The sequence below is a fragment of the Loxodonta africana genome, chromosome 17 (genome assembly GCF_030014295.1).
Source record: "Loxodonta africana isolate mLoxAfr1 chromosome 17, mLoxAfr1.hap2, whole genome shotgun sequence".
In the NCBI taxonomy this organism is placed as follows: Eukaryota; Metazoa; Chordata; class Mammalia; order Proboscidea; family Elephantidae; genus Loxodonta; species Loxodonta africana.
The window spans coordinates 34802422-34823655 of NC_087358.1; the positions used below are offsets into that span (position 1 = coordinate 34802422).

The window sequence follows — 21234 nt, forward strand, 5'->3', positions numbered from 1 at the left end:
CAACTAAAGTGTGTCAAAATAACCTGAGTAGCTTTCCAAAAGTACACCTCCTTAGGTCTCACCTGACAAGAGCGTGCATGTGCGTGTGCGTGCATGCATGCAGGAGAAGGGGGAATAGGGCTGGAGGAGGGCAGGGGGTATATCAGAAAACTTGAAGAAGTGACATTTAATCTCAAACCTAAAGGAAAAGTAGGAGCCTCATAAACCATAAAGATCTAGGCTTTATCAAAGAGTAATACTTTTACCACTTGCTCGGCACTGTCTCCTAAAGCTAAAGATATACCTGCCCTGAGACCTAACGTCCTGCTCCTAAAATATACTCGAACGAAGCAAGTGCATACAAAAGACACGCATGAGACTATTCACAGCAGCTTTAATCATAATAGCCAAAAACTGGAAACAACCCAAATACTGTAAAAGAAATTGGATGAGTTGTGATATATTCATACAGTGGAATACTCGTCAGGAAAAAGAAAAAAAACTGCTACACACAATTTGGATGAATCTCACAGACAATATTGGGTGAAAAAAATAGATACAAGAGTATGTGCTATGAGATTCCATTTATATGAAGTGAAAAGGTCCAGCAGATGGTAGAAGTTAGCATAGAGGTTCTTTCTGTCAGAAGAGAGGCTTTAGTGGAGTTGTTTTTGACTGAAAAGGGACATGAAGAAACTTTCTGGGGTGCTGATGATAATGTTTCTTGATGGGGGGGTGGTTTATACATATGTGTATATGGGGCCCTGGTGGTGCAGTGTTTAAGAGCTTGGTTGCTAGCCAAAAGGTCAGTAGTTTGAATCCACCAGCCGCTCCTTGGAAATCCTATGGGACAGTTTTACCCTGTCCTGTAGGGTTGCTATGAGTCGAAATTGAGTCTATGGCAACAGGTTTGGTATTGATATATTCACATGAAAAAATTGACTGAGCTGTGCGTGTAGACTTTATGTATTTTATATTATGCCTTAATAAAAAAATTTTTCAACAGAACAGTGGAAAGCCATCAGAGTTTTAAGCAAGGCAAACTATGACTGGCTGCGACATGGAGAGGAGATTGATTAGAGGAGGCAAAAGTGGGTATGGTGAGACCAGGCAGGAGTGTAACCTAGCTTAGTTGAGAGGCGGTGATGGTCTATATTAGGAAGATGGAAGCAGTGAGGATGAAGGGAAGTGGATGGATTAGGCAAATACTAGAAATAGAATCACCAACACCTGATGAATGTGGAGGGTAAAGGAAATGGAAGTATTGAGGACGACTCCCAAGTTTCTGGCTTGTTGCCTGGGTGGACCACTTTGCCATTTCTTAAGGTACATGGAATATTAAGGAAGTAGTTTTGGGGCTAGGATCATATATTCATTTTTAGACATACTGAGTTTGAGTACAAGTAGGATGTTTAAGTAGAAGACAGTAAAAGGTTGGATATAGCAAGTCAGGAGCTCAGAAAAGGTGTTGGTCTGCAGAATACTTGGAAAGAGATTAGCTCACCTAGGAGAGAACAAGTTAGATACAACCCTTTTAAAAGAAACTTACATATCCATGTTGGGAGCAGAATGGATATTTAAATATTTGGGAATATTCTGTCACACAAGCCTAAAGAATTTCCAAGACTTAATGATCAAGTAATAGAGGACTCAACAAGAATATCCAGGTAGGAAGAAAGCTAGATGAGTAGATGAAGGGAAGCCGACTGTTATTACAGAGGAAAAAAATCATGATGCTCAGAAGGTGTACGGTGGAGTTACAGACATTTATTGGTGAAAATAAGGAAAAGCGTGAAGTGTGTAAATAATAGGATAAACCAAAACAAACCAAACCCAATGCCGTCGAGTTGATTCCAACTCATAGCGAACCCATAGGACAGAGTAGAACTGCCCCATAGAGTTTCCAAGGAGCGCCTGGCGGATTCGAACAGCTGAACCTTTGGTTAGCAGCTGTAGTACTTAACCACTATGCCATCAGGGTTTCCAAATAACAGGATAGATGAGTTAATTCTGTTACAGTTGCAATGTGAAAGAGTTTTTATGTAAGACAGTCTTGTGTTTCCTTTTCCACTACTCTCCCCTAGTTAGGTTTTTTGACTATGCTAATCTAAATTATATTTTCATTTTCTTAAGTTATTAAAAGTTTATAACTTAACATTTTTACTTCTATTTGTTCTTCAGTACCTTTAAATGCATTAAAAATTTTTTTTAATTTTAGGGTTGCGTGAAATAATCATTAGTTTTGTAATGAGTTTTTAGTTCTTAGGTTAAGGATAAAAGACATAAACACTGATTATCTGGTCAAAAATACTGTATTTGTTCAATTTGATTGGTTACATTTTGAAGACATGATGGGCTGGATTTAAAAATGTCTAATATGGTGCTTTTCCCCTCCTGTTTGTCTACAGAATTTGGAAATTAAGACTGACACAGCCAAGTCTTTGGCTGACTCTTTGGACAAGGCCGAATCTCCCACTTTCCCATATCTAAACACGCTGTTAAGAATATTAGCCACTCGCTGTATGATGCAAGCTGTTTACTTCTGCTCTGGAATGGATAACGATTTCCATCACTATGGCTTAGCCTCCCCGATATACACACATTTTACTTCACCCATAAGAAGGTACATTTTCCTTATGAAGTTAAAGAGAGAGAAAACAGTTAAATTTGGAATTTAAAAAAGACATGTTAATGCTGTCATATCATGGTTCGTTCTTCTTACATCTAGATATGCAGACGTCATTGTTCATCGGTTGTTGGCTGTGGCTATCGGGGCTGACTCTACTTACCCAGAGTTGACAGACAAGCACAAGCTTGCAGATTTATGTAAAAATCTCAATTTCCGGCATAAAATGGCTCAATATGCCCAGCGTGCATCAGTGGCATTTCATACCCAGGTATTTGTTTTTTGTCAATAACGCTGGGTAAGATAACTTTTTGTTCATTTTTAGCTTTGTTTTAAAATGCTTTAAGACTTTTTAATAAGGTTGTACTTTGTCTTACAGTTGTTTTTCAAAAGCAAAGGAATAGTGAGTGAAGAAGCCTATATTTTATTTGTAAGAAAAAATGCTATTGTGGTATTAATTCCAAAGTATGGGTTAGAAGGTACAGTCTTTTTTGAAGAAAAGGACAGACCAAAACCACGGCTTGTTTATGATGATGAGGTACAGTGTTTATTATCTTTTTGTTTTCCTTTTGGGGAGGAGGGGCACACTTTTTCTTTTAAAGGTCACAAGTGGTACCTATAAAGGGTAAAATTATTTTTTATACTCTATACAATTTATGTTAAACCTGTAAACACATGCCAGAAAATCCAGATTTCATTATGCCAATTAAGCTTATGGTTTTACTCTGTTTCTCACCTCAGTGTATTTTTCTACCTGTGTGTGTTGTCCTTGATTTATACCATGTAAAGTTCCCCTCCCTAGGGAAAACTTGGATTAAGTGTTGCCCCAGGTAGGGCAGATGGATTAAAGTACAGGGATAAATAGCTGTTTATAGCCCAGGGAGAGAAACTTTCTTTATAACTGATTTCCAGAGTCTCTTAACTGACACACTGCCTACATCTCTAATAGGATAACTCTGTGAGAATATTTAAACAATAAACTTGGCCTGCAGTACCTTTGTGCTCCTCTACTAGACCAGTAATTAACTTCCCTAATTGCTGGGGTGGGAATCTCAAGATTCATGGATATATTATTGGGACTGCTTTAATAATGAAAAGAGGAATTACGCATATAAATAGGTCATATTTATCGAAGGCTACTATTAACTTTTTAGTCCATTGAAAAGAACACCTAGATGTTTATCGATATTGAAATAGTTTTTAAAATTAAACTTTTAAATGAAGTCATTACTGTGAAAGATAAAATGGAAAAATGTGGACCAAAGCCTCAAGTGTAGGAAAGCAATAAAGTTAATGGTGAACTGTTTTTTGTTTAGATACCTTCACTTAAAATAGAAGATACAGTGTTCCATATATTTGATAAAGTTAAAGTGAGAATCATGTTAGACTCATCTAATCTTCAGCATCAGAAAATCCGAATGTCCCTAGTGGAGCCACAGGTGAGACCAAACTTTATGATGTCCACGTTGTGATGGAACAAACAGAAGTGCTTATTTTGTGAAGGAGAGCAATGTGGTCACAAGTTTTTTCTGTTAATGTTAGAGGGAATCCCGTAAGTGGTGTGGTGGCCAAATATCTGCATAGTAAATCCTATTTTCTCACTGATTATGGAATCCCAGACATCTGGAATTCTTCTGAGTTCCTTAAGTAACAAAATCAGAGAGGTCTTTCAGACCCCCCAGCTACTACTATTTCTGTTACAACAGTTTTGAAATCTGCACGTTGGAAGATTAAGATAAAAGTGTAGGTATTCATCTGATGTTGGTTATTAACCTTTGCTCTGCCCCAACATACCTGAGACATGTGGCCCGCTATCATTCTCATGGTTCAACTAGGATAAATTGGAGGTGGGAAGGATTAAATGTTACAGCTAAAAACATACTTGCCAAGTGACATGCTTCTCACCTATTGACACCATGATTACCTTTTCCATTTCTGATCTGCTGTTACTTTAGGCATTACTTGGTGTTTAAAACCTTTATTAGTTCCTCTCCTCTTTCTCCTTTCTATGCCTACACCCTTTTAAATGTGAAAGTGGCAGTGGGGAAGGGGAAAATGAGGATAAGATTAATTTATACTTTTCATCACCGTATTTTTTTTCCTTTACTTTAGATACCAGGAATAAGCACTGATATTTCAGACATGGACATTAATGAACCAGAAAGAAAGAAGAAGAAGCTTCAAAAATAGCTGCACACAACAAAAAAACTTCAAAGATTAGTCTCCTTAAAAAAAAAAAAGCTTGATAGAACACTTCAGCCTAAGAAGTGTGTGATATTTTTTGTTACTTTTAAGTATATTTTAATAATTTTAGAATTTGCATTTTTATAGCACTGTTTACTGTGCCTGTCTCATCATGCTACTTGATTTCTGGTTTGAACAGAACTATTAATGCATAAAAATTAAATTGAATATCCATCACTTAGTGACAGGATAGCAGCTTCAGGGATCTAGTAAAGATCATGTAAACGGAGCATTCATTTGCTCACTGGAGAGCAGATTAATTTTGTATAAGTAATTTGATTATTTAATATTAGTAGAAAAGACTCATTTTTTGTGACTCATGCAATTAAGGAGAAAATAGAATATCCTTAGAAGCAAAAAACCGTTTCTTTATAAACCTGTCAGTATGGCAGTTTTTAGATTTCAAGATAGTGAAGTCAAGCTCTGTTACAGAATTCCGTAATCTCCTTTGCCATCTTCAATTTACCTAATTTATGTCAAGTCTTCCCTCACTGTGTTAACAAGCCTCCTGTATTGTGAACAGCTGGAATAAAGCGTGATCATTGCCCTTGACCTTCAGTTATAATGTCTCCCCCAAAATGAGGCATTAGGGCTCAGAGAAAGAGTGGCGATGGCATTTTATATGTCTGAATCATGTTACTTATAAAATACAAAGCAGGTAAGTAATGGCTTTTTATCAGGTTAGGTAGGAAAGGGGTCATTGTGTAAGGACATTTTAGAAGGAAACATTAAAATTGAAGTATTATAATTTGATGTCTCAGAGTGACTACTTCCCTTGAAGTAGAGAACTATAATGATTAAGTTGGTGTATTCAATAATATTTTGGGATAGAAAAAAACCTTAATAAACATTTTACTCAGTTCATTGAATTTCTCAGGTACCTTCTGTATATCACGTTTATCACTATCTGCAGGGGACACAGTCAGGTAACATCATCGCTGCCTTCAAGGAGCTTACAGTTCATAAGAAGAGACTGGCAAATAAATCAGCAGATAATGAAGATTTCAGCCTAGGAAACCTATGGGGCAGTTCTGCTGTCAGAGAGGGTTGCTGTGAGTTGGAATTAATTTGAGGGCGCAGAAACAATACTAAATGTTTACAGATCATTTAGGAACTCAGTAATTGTTGAGTGATTGTTCTCGTTTCCTATCACGGAAGAAAACATCCATGAATTGAGGCAGAACTTGTTTCAGTTGAAGGAAGAGAGCCTTGAGTAATCTAGTAGGTGTAAGTAAAATCGATAGGTGATAACATGCTAGAGCAGAAGTCAGCAAACTTTCTCTGCAAAGGGCCAGATAATAAGCATTTTAGTCTCTCCTGGCCATAAGGTCTCTGTTGTAACCATAGTACTCTGCTTGCTGTTGCAGTCCAAAAGCAGCCATAAACAATATATAAACAAATGCACATGGCTGTGTATGGACATGGAAGTTGCAATTTAATGTAAATTTCATGTGTCACAAAAGTAATTTAATATTTTCCCCCCAACCATTTAAAAATTCTTGGTCTGTGGGTTGGCCATAGTTTGCCTGTACTAGGAAAAAGGGGAGCTTCTTGGTTAAAGAAGTTACCTTTCCAAGTTTTCTTGTGCCTTGTTTATGAGAAAGAAGGCCTAATTCATGCATTAGTCCCTATTCAGTAGTTCAAGATCTGAAACCCTGTTATTCACCCCTCGTAGTCCTCTTCCTCAGTAAACTAAAATGAATCACTTTTAATGCTAAGCAGCTTACATGGAGTATTTCTCTTGAAGATTGTCTTAGTTATCTAGGGGCTGCTATCACAGAAAAACCGAAAGTGGGTGGCTTTAACAAACAGATGTATTTTCTCTCAGTTTGGGAGGCTAGAAGTCCAAATTCAGAGTGCTGGCTGGGTGGGAGCAGGGGAGATTTCTCTGTCGGCTCTGGGGGAAGGTCCTTGTCTTCAGCTTCCGTTGAAAAAAAAAACTGTTGCTGTTGAGCTGATTCCAACTCATAGCAACCTTATAGGACAGAGAACTGACCCAGAGATTCCAAGGAGTGCCTTATGGATTCAAACTGCCGACCTTTTGGTTAGCAGCCATAGCACTTAACCACTACGCCACTAGGGTTTCCAGTCCCTTGAAAATCTCCATGTGTCTTTGCATTTATTTTACCGTCTCTTGCTAGCTTGTGATTTTTCATTGTATCTCAAGAGATTTAAAAACACATCCTACACTAATCCTGTATCATTAACAGTCCATTCCCAAATGGGATTAAAACCACAGGCATAGAGGTCAGGATTTATAACACATTTTGGGAGGACATCATAAGAAAGATCAAAAAGCCCTCTTACATAATATCATTATTCCCATTTTAACATGAGAAAATTGAGGTTTATGTCCCCAGATCAAGAAATAACTGGCAGAGGAAGGACTGGAAACCTGGTTGTAATCACTAGTCTTTTTTTTCCCTTGGGGTATAATCTTTATATAGAGAGAAAGAGAATACACACAACAGAACATTCACCAACAGTTTCCACATGTCTAATTTAGTAATGTGACATTGATCACACTCTTTGAGCTATGCAACCATTCTCACCCTTTTTCCTAGTTCTTCCCCCATTAATAACCACTGCCCCCTAAATTTCCTGCTTAATCCTTCGAGTTGTTAATTTGATCCCATATAGATCTTAGAAGAGCACAATGCTCAAGGCAGACATTCTTTACTAGTTAAACCGTTGTTTGAAGACTTCAGGGGATATTTTTGGTGTAAGGTTTAAAGATTGTCTTAGGGCAACAGTTTCAGGGGTTCATCCAACCTTTCACGGCTTCAGTAAGTCTGAAGTCCATGAAAATTTGTAATTCTGTTGCACGTCTTCCCCCTTTTGATCAGGATTCGTCTATGGATCAAAATGTTCAGTAATGGTAGCCAGGCACCGTCCAGAGGCAGTTGTTCATGGAACCACCTAGCCACACATATTCCATTTCTTCCTCCTATTCCTGACTGTTCTTCCTCTGCTGCACCAGCAGGACAGAGACCAATTGTTGTGCCTTGGATGTGTAGTCTTTATTTCTTGACATGTGCTCTAAGAATTGTAGGCAGGGTGACTCCTACCATTAGGACCCAAAACTCCTCTTAGGTTCAGCAATTGTTCTTAGTTTATATCAAGTCTAAAGCCTCTGTGATTAAATACTAAACTTCTTAAAGCAGTAACTTTGCCAGTGGACCTAATGGCTAATGGCTTTAAAGATTACTGTGTTGGAGGAGAGGATGAGCCAGGGACATAAAATGAAACATTTTTTTGCAGATCAGCAATAAGCTAAAAAGAGTACAAAAAGGAGGAAAATGACACAATGATAACATGTCTTTATTTCCTAGGGCTTCATATGAATTATTTCCTTTTGAATGAGACAATTGTAAAAAAAAAAAAAAAAAAAATTAGTGAACACAAATATACATTCTCCAAAAGAAAAGAAATCCCAAAAATGTCATAGTATACTTACTCTACTCCCAATATGGAAGTAAGTTTTTAAAAAAATATTTCTGCCTGACTAGTTACTTCATAGGTCTAAGCCCTACAGGGACCCCACCACCATCCCAGTCCCTAGTGTTTATCAGTTCTGTCTCCCATGTTCTTCTCCCTAGCCAACCATGATCAGTAGCTGGAGCTAGAAAGGACATCCCTACCTTGGTAATGGATATATATTTACTCTGGGCATCCCACTTTTATCCCACTGATGTAACAAAGCATGATAGTATGATGCTGTTAGCACTACCTTTATGTTACATTCTTTTTTAAAAGTAGCAGCTACAGCAGTTAGCACCAAACTAAAAATTTCCCCACAGAAGTGAACAAATAATTCAACAATCAAAATTTTAGGAAACCCGTTTAAGTCCTTTCTGCCTCTTTAAGTTTCAGTTTTATCTGTAAATTAGATTTATTCCTTTCATATAGGTTATATATTTAAATTCATTTGTATGTTCACAAGTTTTTAATGCAAATTAAAACCTTTTTAATAGTGCCTTTAATTTTAATGTATTTCTCCACATTCTCAGAACTATTGCTAATTCAGTGCTGTCAATAAGGCTTAATAAGAAGTTCATTGGTCCTACAGGATAGGAGCAAAGTCAGCAGCTGCCACAATTTAAAAAGCTGAAATGTATTTTTTATTGTTAAACAAGGTTATTACAAAAATACTTATTAATAAAAAATAAACTTCAGCAACTTGTTGAAGTTCCAGCTTTTCTGATGTCCTGTATCACTAAATTAAGCCCTTGATTTTTCACATTGCAGAGGGAAGGAAAAAAGTGTTTAGCGTGTTGGTTGAAACAGTTTTCCCCCATTACGATTTCATTGTTGATCCTGTGCATAAAAACCATGCTCGGAGCTATTCGGCCAGTCTTTGGTTCTGAGGGAGGTATTCTATGGACTGCTGCATTGAGAAGGATTTGCAGTTTTCCTCCAGCACCTCTGTGTTGTATGGTCTTGCTGTGGAAGAAAAAGGAAATACCTTCTTTTCAGTTCAAATAGGGCCATTCAAGGATGCAGCTAGTACATAAAACCATTTTTACAACCTGAGTGCAGATTGCCTTAGCTGAACTCTGAGGAATAGTAAAGGTATGGTTTTTCACAAATCAGTATCCCGTCTCAAAAAAATGCTTACCTGGCTGTGTAGCTAGACCATGAGGTGGCTCTTCTTGGTGGGCTGCTCATTGATGACCATGTACCATGATTATTTATGCAGACCAGGGACTGACAAATGACAGTCCCTGGCCAATTCTTGCCTGCCTATTGCTTCTGTACAGTCCACAAGCTAAGAAGAGGATTTTGTGATGTGAAAATTATATAAAATATAAATCTCGAAATCCATAAATAAAATTTTGCTGGAACATGAAAAAAAAAGTCCTTACCTGTATCTTAATGCCTACTAAATGTTTAAATGGACTACAACTAAAGTCCTACCTCATCAGACAGGATAAACTATCAAAATCAACAGAAAGAAAGACAAAACGGAAGGGAACATAAAAGGTGGTCTCCCCATATTTAATCTTAATATCTGTTTGGAGACATGTTCAGTTGCACATTTCCTGATGTTTATAGTGTTTATTAAGACATGGGCTTATAAAATCAAAGATTCTACTGACTAGTGCCTAAACTCACTAAACTCTCTTCAAGTATGACTGTATAGTTATACTCATCCGACCAGGAAGAAGGTTCTGTGAGTATTCTAATCAAGACTGTAATACCTTTGTATTGTACTAAAAAAAACTATGTTAAAAAAAAAAAAAAGTTGCCATCAAGTCAGTTCTGACTCATGGTGACCCCATGTGTTGCAGAGTACGACTGTGCCCCATGGGGTTTTCAAGGCCGTGAACTTTTAGAAGCAGGTTGCCAAGGTTTTCTCTCAAGGAGCCTCTGGGTGGTTTCAAACCGCCAACCTTTTGGATGGCAGTCAAGTGCTTAACCATTTGCACCACCCAGGGACTCCTTTGTAGTACAGAAGAGACTTATATCTCCTTCAAGGACACCCAAAATCTATTAAAGGCTATTACTGGCTTTTAAGACACTAGATCTTACCTTTTCGTGCTTTTAATCTCAATTGGACTACTTCCCTCTCTAGTAATCAAATATTTTTTTTTTAATCTTTTTTAAGACACCCATTTATATTTCACAGACAGCAAGAACAACATTAGAGGCAGAAACCTCCGACTCTCCTACTTGGCACTCCCTATTCCTAACTCAAACTTTAATTTCAAGGAACTGATTTCAAGCACCAAGTAGTGGTCTCCCTCCTCCTACAATCACTTCTTAAACTCTCCCGTAGCAAAAGAGTTAAGGAAAATGAAGTGTTTTCATTTCAAATCACCCTCACTTGCTGTTAAATGAATGGGAGACAGGATAAAGCATAAACAGATAATAATTAAAAAAAATTTTAAACAGAACGTGAGGGAAACCATCGAAAAAGGTCATTTAGTAAATGCAACCTACAACCATATTAAGCTCTCCCTAGTTTCTCCATACCTTTGTATTAAAAACTTGACATTTGTTCTCAGCTTCACAGATTTGTGCATCACTTTCTCTGCAGTAACTTTCTGCCCCCACGGTATCCATAATATTGCTTCCGTAGTTCTGTGTATTATAGCCACTGTCCATCTGATGGGAATGAGGAGGAGAAAAACAAAATCACCTAAGATCTGCAATCCTACTTACCAGTAATACACAAAATTTATTTTTGAGGAGCTTAAAAGTTAAATATTTATTTAAGTTAATCATTTGATAGAACAGAATACTACAATTCAATACAAACCAAATTAAAAAAACCCGTTGCTGTTGAGTCGACTTCGACTCACAGTGACTCTAGAGGACAGAGAACTGCCCCTACGGGGTTTCCAAGGTGCAGCTGGTGAATTCAAACTGCTGACCTTTTGGTTGGCAGCCTGAGCTCTTAACCACTGTGCCACCAGGGCTCCCGATTCGATACAACTCAACAGTAAAATGCAGTAATGTTGGTCATATTGAATGAAATTTAAAATTAATATATATATGTAATCGACTTGAGGGCACTGGGTTTATTTTTTTTTTTATATAAACATAAAAGGCAGGTCTACACAGAACTGACTTTTCAAAGTAGTCACTTTACGCTGTATTCCTTCCAGTGAAATACATCTTGTAATTGCCTTTAGAATTAGCAAATAAGCCCTAAGCCCATGCTTTCCTGTTACTTTGTGCTCATAGACGAGAGACAAAAATAAGGGTTACAATCAACTTCACCTTCTAACTCATTTACTCCTTCTAAGTCAAGTTTGTCTCTAAATGGCTTGGCTATACCTCCAAATAAAATTTACCTAGAAGGAATGGTACCATTGTTGTTGTCAATTGCTGTCAAGTCGATTCTGACTCATGGTGGCCTTAGCATTCAAACAAATACACTTTTTTTGAAAGGTGAGTTACATTATAATCACACCCGATTGCTGAAATAAAAATCGCAGCTTCATAATAATTCTACATATACAGTGGCTATAGAGGTTAGTTCAATTCTTTGCATTAATTTAAACTGTAGCATTTTAAGACACACTGTCCGGCCCTAAAGTGCAGAAGAAAAAAAAGATAGCAAACTGGTTTGGGTACATATAAGCATTTGTTAAATGCTTAAAGATGTTAACAACCCTATTACTTTCCAGATAAGGAAGCTAAGGCTCAGAAAGAGTAACATTACAATGTCACACAGTAATGAGGTGATCTACCACATAACACCCTACAGCTGAACACAAACACAAAAAAATCCCACAAGGCATTCATCTTTCATTTAAGCTCCTTTTTTTTTTTTTCTGCATATTAGGATCAGAGGAGAGGGGAAAAGACTATATTTTGCCCCCACACAAATATGGAACAGCCTAGAAAAGTGCATGTTATCACTTGTAAACCTAAGGAAAACATTTCTAGTTTCCAGGGATGCAAATTTCCCTCTACTAAGTACAATGCTCTATCCCCTGTGATGTGTAAAATAGAACCTAACGCTACATCTCAGGGGAAACACCTCATTCAGCTATCATTCAATAGCTATCTGATCAAAAATGTAATTATCAGACTGCTTCCAGAGAATCTACCAATTACTCCTTAAAGATCTTCCTTCTAATATTTACCACTGCCAATACATAACTGAATATACCAAGGGAAAATTTATTCAGTTGTACAGTACAGCACACACAGCGTTTGTCATACTATAGAAGGTTCAAAGGACACCCCATAATATGGTGGCTTTTTTTTAACCTGTCTCTCACCCTGTTGTTGCATGCCGCCAAGTCGATTTCGACTCAGAGACCCTATATGACAGAGAAGAACTGCCTCGTAGGGTTCTGTAGGCTGTAATCTTTGCAAGAGCAGATTTTAAGTCTTTTGCTGGTGGGTTTGAACTGCCAACCTTTCAGTTAGCAGCAGAATGCTTAACCACTGCACCACCCGTGTTCCTTGTCTCTCACCTAGACCACTACTAATGTTAATGCCTACTATATACCACCCAGACAACACAGATCATTTTGTTACCCCCCATTGGCATCAATAAGGTAGGCAGCTGAGAAGTGTTCAAAATGATTAAAAGTCATGCTCTAGTCACTATCAAAGGGATTTAAGTATCTTGCCTTAAGATCTCACAGCCTGTAAATAAGAGAACTCTTCAAACTTAGTTCTGATTGCAAAGTTTATGTTCTTTCTGCCAGGCTACGCTGCCTTTAAATTGTCTTCCTACTGCCTGAATCATGCATCCTTGAATCATCCTACACATCGTTACTAAATTTGTTTTTCCACCGCATAAATCAGATCCCATTGTCTTTTAAAAAACCTGTCATGGTTCACAACTGGCAACAGGATGCTCCTCCATTGGCATTCCTTGGAATCTGGTCTCAGCATCTTTCAAAGCTGTGTTGTAATTATTTGTACAGAGATTTGCCCCTCACCGAGGTCAGGAATGTGGTCTTAATCCTCACCTGGGATCAAGACAGCATTCTCCACAGAAGTGATTTCAAATTTCTACAAGTCTCTTGGCCTTACTTCATCATTCTCATTTCCCCTTCCTTGCTACTATTCACAGAGGACCTTGTCTGCATTACTATTTATTGAAAACCAGGCACTGCTGGATTTGTTCATATTAATCACAATAATCATATGATTATCCTACAATCCTATTATTATTCTCCTTTGGATAAGAGGGAACAAGCTCAAAGAAATTGTTACTTTCCAAAGTTTATGAAGCTGTCAGAGCTGGGATATAAACTGAAATCTGCTGTTATGCTTTCCCAAGCCCATTTTCTTTATCTCATGCCAGGCTAGCCCCAGATAAAAACACATCCATTCATACCCATCTTGGCCTCCTGCCCTCCTGTAACAGTGGAAGAGTCCTCTCTGCTAATCCTCCCATGAGGGCTCTAGATTCTGTCCCATCTTGCATGCTCAGTTCCCTCATCTGTAAATGGCTCACCATTTTACAGATGAGGATATTTACTGCATCTGGAAGGTACTGGAATTAAACTCTGATTATAAAATGCTCAGTACAGTCTCAGGTATTTGAAAGAACACAAAACTGATAACTATTATCATACCTCTCTCCATATAAATATACTTTTTGTTCCATCTAAAGTAAAAGCAAAAGTAATAAAAACAAATATAAAAAGATCTTTGGCTTTGTTCTCTTCTGGCTACCATTCTCTTTCCCTTCACAACTAAGCTTCTTCAAAGAGTTATCTACACACATTATTTCATTACCTGGCCTTCTTTATCTTCCATTCCCTCTTCACATGCTGCCCCCCCACCCCAAACACCTTGAGGCTTCTCAACCATCTAACTACTTCCATTATCAATCTAACACTTTTCAAGCCCTATATTCCTTGCTCTTATTTTGACAGTACCAACCATTTTTCCCTCCTTAACATGCTCCAAACCAAAACCAAAAACCCAAACCCATTGCCGTCGAGTAGATTCTGACTCATAGCGACTCTATAGGATAAAGGAGAACTGCCCCAGAGAGTTTCCAAGGAGCACCTGGTGGATCTGAACTGCTGACCTTTTGGGTACCATACGCAGCTCTTAACCACCACACCACCAGGGTTTCCTAAGATGCTCCATGCTGTTATAATTTCCTAGTGTCCCTCCCTCCTCTATGGTCCTTCTCAGTCTCCTTGACAGGCTCTGCTTTCTTTATCCACCCTCCTCAATTTCTCCTCAGAAAAGATAATAAAAGCTGAAGACCCAAAAGCAGTTCCTGAGGAAACAGTGAAAATGATAGGATAGAAATCTAAGATATTCAAGAAAAAAATCTCAGAAGTGAAGAGCAGAAGTTTCTATACTGTAAGGGCCCTCTGAGTGCCCAGTAAAATGGGTGAAAATAAACCCAAAGAACACCACTGAAATTTCAGAACACCGTGGACACAGAAAAGGTTCTACATACTTCGGGGGTGGGGGGCTTTGGGGGGTGACAGGTAGAGCATAGGCGGACAAGATCATTTACAAAAAATAAGGTATTAAAATGCTTTCAGCTCTCTCAACAGCAATCCTGAAATAAAGTCAATGAAAGAACGCCTTCAAACTCTGAAGGATACTATTTCCATTCTCAAATGTGAGAGAAGAATACATGATTAAACATGCAATGTCTTAAAACATGTACTGTTCCTCAAAAAGCTACTAAAAATGTGCTCCAGTAAAATAAGAAGTAAATCAAGAAAGAGAAGATTGGGATACAGAAAACAGGAGCTCTAACCCAGAAGAGAGGCTAAGTGAATCCCCAGGGTGATGACAAAGGGATATCCCAGGATGACAGGTGGACACCATGGATGGATGCCAAATGAAGCACACCGGAAGGCTCTGGGAAAATATGGCTGTCTTCTGATGCTTGAAAGCTACCTATGCGGTAGGAAAATAAGACAATGTATGAAAACACTTTTAAATTACAAATTGCTCTGCGAAAAACGGGCATTATGATGTCACCCAAAGGGTAAAATTAAGACTAATTTTAATTAGTCACGCACAAAACAATATAAAGGAGAGATTTCTAGTGGTAAGAGAAGTCCCAAAATGGAATGGGATATCTGCAGGTACTCAAGCACAGACTGGATGACAATTTAGCTGAAACTGTAATTATAGAAGGACATAGATTTCCAATGGGTAGTTAGAGTAGATGATTGGTAAGGTGCAATTCAACTAAAGTATTTTATAATTGCTCCATAATTGCTCTGCCAAAGATAGGAAACAAAAAGAAAGAGAGAAAAAAAAGCTGACAATACTTTCAAGGCTAAGCTTGACTATAGTTACTATATGTGCTTTCTTTACTTATGAACCAACCTTGGAGGCTAAAATATACAAAGGTGATTCTAGTGAAAACTTTTTTGAGAAAGGACTCTAGTAGTCAAGATAGGAGATATAGGCATAAAAATATGAACAAGATTTAGTTTTGAGTCATTCAGAATCCTTCCATGAGTTGTAGACTGACAAAAACTTACTGATACCCAAGAGACTTGAAAGCAGCAACATGGACACATGTACACCAATGTTCATTACAACAATAGCCAAAAGGTGGAAACAACCTAAGTATCCACCAAAAGATGAACAGATAAACAAAACGTGGTACATACATACAATGGAAAACTACTTAGCCATAAGGAGAAATAAAGTCCTAATCCATGCTACAACATGGATGAACCTCAAAAACCTTATGCTCAGTGAAAGAGGTCAATCACAAAAGGACAAATATTCTATGATTACACTTACATAAAATAACAAGAACATGCAAATATATATATTTGCAACTCATAGTGACCCTATAAGACAGAACAGAACTGCCCCATAAGGTTTCAAGAAATGCCTGGTAGATTCGAACTGCTGACCACTGCCGACCTTTTGGTTAACAGCTGTAGCTCTCAACTACTGCGCCACCAGAGCTCCACATATATGTATATATATATATGTATATATATATATATATATATTTATGTTGTTGCTGTTAGGTGCCACTGAATCATCTCCGACTCAGTGACCCCATGTACAACAGAACGAAATATTGCCCGTCCTGTGCCATCCTCACAATTGTAGCATGCTTGAGCCCATTGTTGGAGTCACTGTGTCAACCCATCTTGTTGAGGGTTTTTCTCTTTTTTGTTGGCCCTCTACCAAGCACGATGTCCTTCTCCAGGGACTGATTCCTCCTGACAACATGTCCAAAGAATATGGGACTCAGTCTCACCATCCTTGCTTCCATATATACACATACGCATACATACATATACACACACACACATATATACACAGACATATGTTGTTAGTTGCCATTTAGTCGCCTCCAACTCATGGCAACCTCATGCATAACAAAACAAAACGCTGCCTGGTATATACAAGGTACAAGAGTGCCTGGCACATCAAAATACTACATAAATATTAGCTATTATTATGAGTCAGTATAAACTTAGGTTAAAGCGCAGGCACTCTAAAACCAGACTGCCAGTATTCAAATCTGGCTCCACTACCGACTAGTTATGTAAAGTACTCAGAATAGTGACTGGCATATAGTAAGAGCTCCATTAAAAAAAACCATTGCCATCGAGTCAATTCTGACTTGGAGTGATTCTGTATGACAGAGGAGAACTGCCCCACAGGGTTTCCAAAGAGCGGCTGATGGATTTGAACTGCCTACCTTTTTTGGTTGGAAGCCAAACTCTTAACCACTTCACCACCAGGGTTCCAAGAGCTACATAAGTGTTAGATATTGTTACTATGAAGTGGTGGGTAAGAATTGCCCATCTAACTATTTTAAAGTTCTTTCAAAATCGGAGTACTACAATTTATGGAACAAATGTCTCTGAATGTGCTGGCTATGAAGTCTATCTGCCAAATTAATCAGGCTTTCCTGTTGACAGATACTGCAAAATTAGAAACATAGGAGTACATGAAAAATGTTGGCTATAAAATCACATGATCTTTAAAGAAAAGTATAGAAATTATACATAAAAGTACTCTAAACTTTGTTTTTCCTGCTAAATCATATATAGGAAAAATGAAAACTACTGCATTTTTTAAATGCAAATACTATACCAGAAACCTCATTCCTTTGGTATAAGATCCATATGAAAACAAGCTGAATCCTGAGAAGAAGCCTCCCTCTAAAAACCAAAAAAAAGAAAAATACCACCAAACCCACTGCTGTCGAGTCAATTCCAACTCATAGCAACCCTACAAGACAGAGTAGAACTGTCCTATAGGGTTTCAAGGAGTGGCTTTGAAGATTCCAACTGCCGACCTTCTGGTTAGCAGCCAAACACTTAACCACTGTGCCACCAGGGCTCCACCTCACTCTAGCTGTCTATAAAAACAAAGCCTCTTGATTTCCTTTCTGCTCTCACCTTTTCTTACTCCAAATATCTATCAGTTAATGTGAATATTAAACATGCCTAATTGGTCCAAATTTAACCTGGTGTCATTTTGTGTTGGTATTTTAAAAAATTATTATATAATGCTACAGTCCTCATATTAAACTCATTTTTTTTTTTTTTTAAAGATAAAGAACACCAAGGGAATAAGTAAAGCACGATAGAATATTAAAATACTTCACCTGAATGTTGCTGTTTTCACAAGGAATGACACTGCTTTCTGCAAGAGGCAACATGCACATATGAGAGTTTTCAATACCGAAAGCAATTCCACTCATGAAATCAGTCATGGGTAGACTTCCATTATCAACCACCTCCTTTAAGTGAAAAGTGTTCTCATCTGCCATCTCTACAGGATCAACCATATCCACAGTGTTGTTCTCCTTCTCACTTTCAACATCCTGCAGCAGTGCTAATTCTTTCTCAGAAGCACTGAACCGATTTTGTGTAATAGACATGGCAGTCACCACTAGATGTGTGCTATTCAACTGCCGTAGTTGTACGCCCGCAGTATCCATGGCTGGTAATGAGACATCTGTGGGAGGAGTATTCTCTTTATCTTCCTCATTTTCACTGTGAGCCTCAAGAGTAAATGGTATCTGAATCAGGGAGGTCCGATACTGAGTCCCACCCCTACACATCTCCAGTCTCATTGGAGACCAATTTTTAATTGAGGAGCAGCCATCTCTATAAGGACTTCTAATACGCGGATTCGTAATTCCATTAGAATTTGTTCCAGATGAAGCATCAGGAGAATGAAAAGTCAACTTCCTTTGTTCTAAAGATTGGGAAGGAAAAATCAGACCTTAAAAACATGACAGTGGAAAAGCCATTACTAAACAGCAACCATGTTTCACCTCAGAAAAGCTGGATTTCTCTAACAGTTGTGTTGTTTACTGAAGAGAAATTTTGGTGCTAAAAACAATAGCACAAATGAAGAATGGGTCTAAATAAATAGGATAAAAAACCAATCAAACCCACTGCCATCAAGTTGATTCCAACTCATAGCAACTCTATGGGACAGAGTAGAGCTGCCCCATAGAGAAAAGTTTCCAAGAACCAGCTGGTGATTTGAACTGCTGATCTTTTTGGTTAGCAGCCTGAGCTCTTAACCACCAGGGCTTCAATAGGCAGGATAAGGTTCTTCAAACAATAATTTCTCTGGTATTTTCCTTTCTTAAATTAAACAAAAGATTTTATTCCTAGGGAATTATTTCCTTATATGCATAATGGCATTATAACAACATTGTTCACATACAAAGAAGATACCTAGCAAATCTTGTGAAAGCTACAACTAAATAGTGGCATCTGGGAACTGAAATATATAAAAATCTATTGTATATTAATGTAAATTACTATAAACATTAAAAAGCAAATGGAAAATAATATTCAGAACAGTAAAGACCTTAACAATGATAAAGAAATCATTTTTGTAACTTAATTAAAAAAAAATTTTTTAAATGGGCAAAAGCACATAAGCGATCCTCCCAATGGTAAATAAATATGAAAAGTGTTCAGCCTTGCAAATAAAAAAAAACATGGACATTAAAGCAATGAGAGACCATTTGCTTAACAAAAACATGAAGTCAGAACTAACAATCTTCTCCAAAAACCAAATGGCCAACAAACAATAGGAAAGAGTTCAACATCATTAATGATCGAAGTACAAAAATTAAAGCAGTGAGGGACCTTTAGCAATGTACCAAATTAACAAACACTGAACAGAACGAAGAAAATTTCAATTGGTACAACCTTTTATGAAGAAAATTTGGCAAAATTCATCGAAAGTCTTAAAAATATTCACCCCATTGACCAACTAATTACATTTCTAAGAAATTAACCTAAAGATATACACATGTACCTTACAATGTATATACAAGGATAATCTTTGGTTTTGTGACAAAGTAAAATTAAAACAAATTTAAATGTTTATCAATGGTTGAAAACAAATGATACACCCATGAAAGGGAATATTACATAGCAACTCAAAATCACGTTCTGAGGTTAAGAACTGACTAAATGACCTAGGGAAATACAATAATATTTATAATGCTTTTTGAAAAAAGCAGGATATAGATTTATGTATGTCTGTGCATGTGGATGCATACGTGTGTGTGCAGATACATATCTATGTGCATATAAACGTCATCTCCACATAACAATATATGAATAACAGAAGAAGCACTGGTGGCACCTTTTCAAATCCACCAGGCGCTCCTTGGAAACCCTACGGGGCAGTTCTACTCTGTCCTACAGGGTCGCTATGAGTTGGAATTGACTCGACAGCAATGTGTTTTGGCATAAAAGAATGACTAGAAAAACCTCTTTGAATTTTCCTTTTTTTTTTTTTTTAGTATAAATAGTTTTTTTTATTGTGAAGTTTTCAAAAAGTGCTGTAACTTTCTGAAAGAGAAATTTACAAAATGTATGGAGAAATATGTAAATTCATATACTACATTTACTTTAAAAACATTACTCAAATACACCTTTACAAAATATGCATATCTCATCACCAAAGTGTAAAGCTATAGGCCAGAAGGCATAGAAAAAACAACTTGTCTCTAAAATTGTCATATTTCTTTGTGTCCCTTTATAAGAGTGCTTGGTATAAATACTGCCAATCAAAGTAATTTTACTTATTTAACACTGGAGTAGAACTTGGCTGAGAATCCCAGACTTGGTAGAGAGGTTGTTCCTTTTGTAAAAAAAATCAGCATTTCTAAATTTTAGAAATTTAGTCGTCATTTAGAGATCTATAGTAAAAACAAGCTTAGAAAGTGTCTCTTTATTAACAAATACTGATGATATCACAATTTAAATTACGTATTTTATTATGAGACTACCTGAGAGTGGTGCCTTTCTTATTTGAAATGCAATTGGTGACAAAGTGGGTGAAGAAATAGGCGAATGACTGGCTATGCTTCCCAAACTGTATTTTTTTACATTATCCTGAATTGGGCTAGAAGAAAACTGCCCCTATGATGAAAAAACAAAACAAAACAAACATACAGATATATACATTTGTATATGACATCATATAGTTCACTTCCTTTACTCTGTTTTATTGCATGCTATTTATCTACACCTTCAACATACATTTATAAACTAGCAATCGTTGAAAAGAACCATCAAAAGGCATCTTATAACAAGGACAGCTAAGAAGACTTATTAAAATTTTGAAATAGAATATGTTAGTCAATACATAAATGCAGTATGTTCAAATAAACCATTAAATTTTATACTAAGCAGCTGTTTATGAAAATTTTTAAAATAATTATTTACTTCATCAGACATTAATGCCAATCCAGTTGTGTTACTCTAAGAATCTTGCATCATTCAGTAAATAATGACACATTTGGTCATCCCATATCTCTTTAAATACAAAACAGGAGAGTCTGACCAAAAAATTAATGACCATAATGACAATATGGGAACTAGGTTAATTCTCATGAAATATAAAACCCAAAAGACAACTCTATTCCTCTTACGTGCAATATGACCACCTACAGCCAAGTATATCTA

The 21234-nt window shown here is 37.1% G+C and overlaps 2 protein-coding genes across 10 annotated transcripts in view; one reads left to right on the top strand and one right to left on the bottom strand.

Annotated features, from left to right (window-relative positions):
• Window positions 1–10130, top strand: part of DIS3 (DIS3 homolog, exosome endoribonuclease and 3'-5' exoribonuclease) — a 35298-nt gene extending 25168 nt beyond the window's left edge. For all 3 annotated transcript variants that reach the window (XM_003409436.4, XM_064270045.1, XM_064270046.1), the window contains 5 exons: window positions 2388–2602; window positions 2708–2876; window positions 2985–3143; window positions 3922–4044; window positions 4718–10130. In XM_003409436.4, coding sequence (XP_003409484.2) covers window positions 2388–2602; window positions 2708–2876; window positions 2985–3143; window positions 3922–4044; window positions 4718–4795 — 744 coding nt within the window. In that variant the 3' untranslated portion in view covers window positions 4796–10130. The remainder of the gene's footprint in view (window positions 1–2387; window positions 2603–2707; window positions 2877–2984; window positions 3144–3921; window positions 4045–4717) is intronic.
• The window catches only part of BORA (BORA aurora kinase A activator), a 41942-nt gene continuing 23851 nt past the window's right edge, over window positions 3144–21234 (bottom strand). For all 7 annotated transcript variants that reach the window (XM_010589419.3, XM_023547303.2, XM_010589417.3 and 4 more), the window contains 4 exons: window positions 20556–20688; window positions 17895–18490; window positions 10826–10957; window positions 3144–9292 (listed from right to left, as the gene is read on the bottom strand). In XM_010589419.3, coding sequence (XP_010587721.1) covers window positions 9227–9292; window positions 10826–10957; window positions 17895–18490; window positions 20556–20688 — 927 coding nt within the window. In that variant the 3' untranslated portion in view covers window positions 3144–9226. The remainder of the gene's footprint in view (window positions 9293–10825; window positions 10958–17894; window positions 18491–20555; window positions 20689–21234) is intronic.